This window comes from Trypanosoma grayi, assembly GCF_000691245.1.
Source record: "Trypanosoma grayi strain ANR4 Tgr_1126_V1, whole genome shotgun sequence".
NCBI lineage: Eukaryota > Euglenozoa > Kinetoplastea > Trypanosomatida > Trypanosomatidae > Trypanosoma > Trypanosoma grayi.
In genome coordinates, this window is record NW_008826745.1 from 1,784 (window position 1) to 5,025 (window position 3,242).

The window sequence follows — 3,242 nt, forward strand, 5'->3', positions numbered from 1 at the left end:
GATGTGTGTTTCGTGGTTCTCTTACTCCGCCCGTCTTTTCTCTCTCTCTCTCTCTCTCCTACTCTAGCCACTCTTTGTCTCAGCTGCCCAGTCACTGTCGTGCCATTCTACGATCATCATCATGAGCAGCAGCAGCATGTCGTCCCGCNTCTCTCTCTCTCTCTCCTACTCTAGCCACTCTTTGTCTCAGCTGCCCAGTCACTGTCGTGCCATTCTACGATCATCATCATGAGCAGCAGCAGCAGCATGTCGTCCCGCTCCCTGCGCGGCCCGCTTCTCTTGGTGCTCCTCCTCTCGCTCTGCGGGTGGTGTGCCCACGCCGCCTACACGGAGGCTTTGGCGATGCCTGCTTTCCCGTGAGGCTCCGCGGCTTTGTTGTTGGTGGCTGCCGTTGTAAGGGATGCACAGCAACCTGTGTTGCCTGTGGGTCGAGAAGATGTGGCTTGTATTACTGGCAGTGACACGTACTCNATGCCTGCTTTCCCGTGAGGCTCCGCGGCTTTGTTGTTGGTGGCTGCCGTTGTAAGGGATGCACAGCAACCTGTGTTGCCTGTGGGTCGAGAAGATGTGGCTTGTATTACTGGCAGTGACACGTACTCCGAGTGGTGGTGTGGTCAGTGTGCCTCACCGAGTTGTGGTGCGCCAGCTGAGGTGCGCGATGTCAGTCCGATATTTGTTGGAGTCGTTTGGTTGGCGGAGGCGGGTGGTCTGTTCATTTCTCATGCTGTGGTGGAGTGGTGCCCTTACCGGTTGCTGCTTTGAGTTGATGTTGTCTACTCTCCATCCCTTTGTTGGTGTGTTCTGTGTGTGCTCTTGATCCCCTGCGGCTTCTTGCCCAATGGTGGTGTGAGTGCGCAGGTGCTCGGCATCGTTGCTTTCTTGAGTGTTGAATGCGTGGACGCCCTGCTGACTTGCTGGGGCATGTGTCTTCCGCTCTCATCGCCCCTCTGCCACCGCACTTTGCCGGCACTCATTTGTTTCTCATTGCCCTGCACGCCCCCTAGTGAGGTGACACCACATGCGTGTACAAAGCAAGATGTCCAATTCGGTGCGCGGTGCCGTACTCTGTGTGCTGCTGTGTGTCTGGTACGGTGGTGTCTGCCCCGTTCTCGCCGAGCACCGTTGTACGTTTGGTAAGATTGCGGCGAAGCAAGGGGACCTTCCCATTGCGGTGGTGCAGGAGTTGCCCAAGGGCGGACAGGGCGCGTGGCAGACTTACACCGCAGCCTCGCCCGAGTGGGAACCGATCCGGTTTAAAACGTTTACGGAGGACCTTAAATTTGTCCATAAGTACTGCACTAAGGAGGGAGATTCACGTCCGGACTTCACTGGGAAGATGCTGCGGTGCGAAGAGGAAGACGTACTTACGAGAGTGAAAGTGGTGACACTTGCTCGTGTTCTCCTTCCGGAAGCGATCAAGTTGCACACCGACCGTCTCCTTGTTCAGCCTGTCACGGGCGCTATGAAAGTTCCGGCATTCAATGAGGGGTTTTGCAGTCATTTCACGGTTCCCTCTTCCCACCGTACAGAGGGCGTCTCTGGTGCCGACATGGTGTTGTACGTTGCTGCTGGTCCCACANGAGGGAGATTCACGTCCGGACTTCACTGGGAAGATGCTGCGGTGCGAAGAGGAAGACGTACTTACGAGAGTGAAAGTGGTGACACTTGCTCGTGTTCTCCTTCCGGAAGCGATCAAGTTGCACACAGACCGTCTCCTTGTTCAGCCTGTCACGGGCGCTATGAAATTCCCGAAGTTGACCAAGGGGATTTGCAGTCATTTCACGGTTCCCTCTTCCCACCGTACAGAGGGCGTCTCTGGTGCCGACATGGTGTTGTACGTTGCTGCTGGTCCCACAGAAGATTCTGTTGTTGCGTGGGCCAGTGCGTGCGTTGAGTTGCCGGATGGGCGTCCGGTTGTCGGGGTGATCAACTTCTCCCCTAGATTCATTGGCGGGGAAAGAGAGATCGTACGGTCGGTTTCTCACGAGATTGCGCACGCGCTTGGATTTGGCTACGAGATGATTGAGAGGAAGGGAATGATAACCAACGTTTCAGGCATTCGTGGTAAAAACAATACATTTGTGGTGTCGTCGGAGAGAACGCGTGCCAAAGCAAGAGAGCACTACGGCTGCAACACCCTCGCGGGCATGGAGCTGGAAGACGAGGGCGATGCGGAGACAGCGCACTCCCATTGGGAAAGACGCAACGCGAAGGACGAGCTGATGAGTCCTATTGTTGGCGTTGGTTACTACACAGCGCTGACCATGTCAGCCTTTGAGGATATGGGTGTGTATCGCGCGCAATGGGGGATGGAGGAGCCAATGAGCTGGGGCCACAAGGCCGGCTGCTCACTGCTGGACGACAAGTGCTTGACAGACGGCGTCACCTCGCACCCGGATATGTTCTGCAGAAAACAGACCGACGCATTGAGCTGCACCTCCGACCGCCGCGCGTTGGGGCACTGTCCGATTGTGGAGTACGCAGACCCGCTTCCCTTCGAGTTTCAGTACTTCACGGAGCCTAATGTTGGAGGGAAAGAGGACTTGCTGATGAATTTTTGCCCTGTCATCGTCCCTTTCCTGAATAGCGACTGTGCCAATGGTGAGCCCTCGGTAATGGTGGGCAGTCGTATTGGACCAAAATCGGCGTGTCTGAAGAGTGTGGCGCTGCGGATGGACGGCCAGCGCATTGGCGATGTGTGCGCGGAGGTGCTGTGCGGTGATGGAGCGGTGTATGTGCGGTACCTTGGCAACGACACGTGGCACTTGTGCCCGGAAGGTGCACACATCACTCCAGGAACGCCATTTACGCGCGGCCGCATCCTGTGCCCGCGACGCATGGACGTGTGCCCACCAGTGCTGACCCGTATACGTGAGGAGACACGACTTGATACGGATAACTCATTCGGTAGCGATGAAAGGGACTCTGGGCAGAAAGCTGCGCTGCGTTGGACGAGAGGATACGGTATAGATGCAAATGATAAGCGAACGCATGTGCCTAATAATATTTCACGGCCTGACACAGCCATTGTTGCCGCCGCTTTGTTTGCGTCGACTTCGTTCGTCGTGATTATATCCGTAATGGTGGTGCTAGGCTGAGGTGCTGCTGGCACGCGAGTGTGTGTGTCTGTATGAAAGTGTAGAACTCGATGGGGGCGCCCACTATTCTTCTGCGAGGCACACATTGCCACGCGGGCACTCACTACGCGACACAAGACACACGTGCCGCCCTGTGCACGAGGC

The 3,242-nt window shown here is 56.3% G+C and overlaps 1 protein-coding gene across 1 annotated transcript; it reads left to right on the plus strand.

Moving 5' to 3' along the window:
- Positions 1 to 1,613: 1,613 nt before the first annotated feature.
- On the plus strand, positions 1,614 to 3,098 carry DQ04_11261000 (surface protease GP63; the record flags this gene model as incomplete). The annotated part of the gene is made up of 1 exon (XM_009316482.1): positions 1,614 to 3,098. The coding sequence occupies one exon, from the start codon at positions 1,614 to 1,616 to the stop codon at positions 3,096 to 3,098; it is 1,485 nt and encodes a 494-aa protein (XP_009314757.1).
- Positions 3,099 to 3,242: the final 144 nt, after the last annotated feature.